The following is a 2,890-nucleotide window of genomic DNA, read 5'->3' on the forward strand; positions in this document are numbered from 1 at the left end:
TCAGAAAAAAACACACTTAACATCAAATCCTTTACCAAAGGCATGGGTACACAAAAGGGCCAATCAAGACCTGCTGATCACTTTATCAGCAGACTAAAAACCATGTGATGCTAAATAATTCCAATTTAAAGCTCTGCAGCAATGTGCAAGGATTAGATGAATTAAGCAAGCTACTAGAAAATGACCTGATGGACTGGAACAATATTGTTGTAATAACCTACCACGTCTTGATCAAAAAGTAAAACTTACCAATATACTCCATCTGTTCTCCTTGCATAAAAGAAGCAGCCATGTGTATGCAATTTCTAAACATTTAATGATATAAACTATTCCTCATCACCAAAGTATTGTACAATTTCCATAATGATATCTTTTAATTGATCTTGTCCTCCATTATACATACATACTCCATTCATATCCAAGAAATTCAAGTTATACTGAAAATAAACAACTACCACGGAGAAACTAAAGATCCAATTATTTTTAACTACAATTAGTTTCCTCAATAACTAAAGACTGTACATGCCTTAAATCTCTAAAAGAAATCCATGCATGTTCTTCACTAAAACCCTGTTGCAGCTTCCAAAACACACGTGAAGTAAGCAAGCTATCAGAGCAAACTTGATGCTTAGTTCCAACCCTTTCCACCTTCAGTTTGTTTGCAAGATTCTCCAATCCACCACGGAGCTCTTTACTACAAAGTTTTAACAAATTCTTGATATCATACGATTTAGGGAAATAGGTCCTAAATAGCTTGAAAAATTCAGCTTGATCTTTCGGCAGATCTTGGTTCGTGAGCAATTTTATCAGGTACCCAAAATCATATTTCCCTTGAAAGCTAATCCACAGCACATTCTCATTTAGCACCACCCGAGAGGACATGAAAAGATCCCTAAAAACTTTGGAATCAATACCATATTGCTCATTCCTCTGAAAATCAATACCACACTTCTTAAGCATCTCGATCGAAAAACTATTATGCTTATCAATATGGCTATTGAACTCCCTGAAATTGAACTGACAGACGCATTCCTGATTAGTTCCACATTTGGGCAAGTTGCCATTCTTATCGGAAAATGTGAAACCCAATTGAATTAATTTCAATAGATTCACATTGTCTCTGAGCTCGGCGTACTTGTATTCTGCATCACTCTGGAAACTGCCCACAGGGTAAAAAACAACCCCAGGAAACTCTGTGTCCATGGCTAAGTATGGATAATCATCTACGATTTTACTAATTAACCTGAATTCTTCTTCCAGATTAGCTGCCCATACCTCACGAATTAAAAGACCATCACCTGTGCTGGTCGTTGTACCGGTGCTTGTCCCTGCACTTGCCATTAGTGATGCCTGAACGTAAGGCAATGCTGCTCAGCAATCGTAAAAGAAATCCTCAGCAGAACCCAGGAAAACCCGAATACTGCAAAAGCGAAGAAAACCTCAGGATCTCGAAATTACTCAGAATCAAGTGGGTTTTGGTTAAATTGGCCCGCCCGGACCAATTTTCAATCCGGAAAATTCACCCAATGAGGAAAGAACATTTTTAAGTGTTTTGAATATTGCTCGAGCCGAAAAACTTCCTGTCTGCACTAAAGCTGATGGAAGAAAAGTCAATGGACAGTGCGGAAAAAAGATGTATTAAGCTGACCGTTTGAGATGAAATATTCTGTGATATTGAGGCAATTTATATGACCAAGAAATCTTGTTGGCTTTTTTTTATGTTTTGTTTGTTAAGGTTGGTTTGAGTTTATAATTGATTAGGGGAAGTGTATTAGTAGTGTTTATAATCAATTTTGTATATTCAGAGGTATAGATTTTGATGTTTTTTTTTTGTCTTTGTATGTCACTTAATTACTTATAACTAAGGTTCTGGTTTTTGAGTAGTAATGAGACACACTATGGGATTGTGAGAAGTTAGAACATTAAATTGTTTCTTTGAGAATTTTTTTTTAAGAAAATGAGTACTTAATTGAACAAAGACCTGAAGAATGAGAAATGTATGAAAATATTAGATAATATTCTCAATTCCCAAATACCAACTTACAATACAAGGAGTATTGGTTATGAAAAAGGTCAAAGCTAAAAACCCACACAATCCTCAAGGAAGACAAATGGAGATAAGCCAAAAGGCTATGCAGATGCTTTCAAAATTCTCATAAAAAATAAGGGTAGTAAGATGACAAACGCTCTTAATGATGACAAGGACAAATTTTTAAAGTCCTTTTCTTCAAGGCAAGCATGTACATCTAGGTTCCAACATTCTTTTTATAGATATTACTATTCATGTAATCATTTTGGTCATAGAGAAAAGGATAATAGAACACATGTGAGATATGATTATGGTTGGAACAAGAATAGAAGACCTTATGGATTTTCAACTAGGAACTACAATATGTATACTCCTTTAAGGAATTATAACTCAGTTTCTTCCTCTTTTGGATTATAATGTTAAATGCTACAAATCCAACAATTATGGACACATAACATGATTTTGGAAAAGTGGTTTTGTGAAATCACCTAGACAAGACATGAAGAAGAACATCATGGATAAACAAAATAAGAAAAGTACAAAAGTATGGAGAAGAAAACAAGAACAAAATAATTTGAAGGAAGAATCCAATTCAAGTTGCACTTCATACACAAATTTGAGGAGAAGCATGAATTCAAGGAGAGCTAATCATTGCAATACCTTTTAAGCTCTATGGACGAGACAATTAAATGATAGATCAGTTGTTGAAAATTTATTTAAAAGGTTCTGTGGCAAATTGCTACCATTGATTTTAGAAAAAGAAAGACCATTAGAGAAAGAGAAGATACAATTATGTTTCTTCTTCAATTTTATATTAAAGGACTTTCTATTGATATGATAAGAACCTCATTGTCATTGATT

The 2,890-nt window shown here is 34.4% G+C and overlaps 1 protein-coding gene across 1 annotated transcript; it reads right to left on the bottom strand.

Annotated features, from left to right (window-relative positions):
• Positions 1-460: 460 nt before the first annotated feature.
• LOC131054576 (probable CCR4-associated factor 1 homolog 6) lies at positions 461-1,655 on the bottom strand. Its single transcript, XM_057989118.2, has one exon. It carries the CDS (start codon positions 1,339-1,341, stop codon positions 484-486), a length of 858 nt encoding a protein of 285 aa, XP_057845101.2. The 5' UTR covers positions 1,342-1,655; the 3' UTR covers positions 461-483.
• Positions 1,656-2,890: the final 1,235 nt, after the last annotated feature.

Source organism: Cryptomeria japonica, chromosome 3 (assembly GCF_030272615.1).
Source record: "Cryptomeria japonica chromosome 3, Sugi_1.0, whole genome shotgun sequence".
Classification (NCBI taxonomy): domain Eukaryota; kingdom Viridiplantae; phylum Streptophyta; class Pinopsida; order Cupressales; family Cupressaceae; genus Cryptomeria; species Cryptomeria japonica.

Coding starts and splice junctions, on each gene's coding strand:
- LOC131054576 (XM_057989118.2), bottom strand. CDS start 1,341: ATGGCAAGTGCAGGGACAAGCACCGGTACAACGACCAGCACAGGTGAT.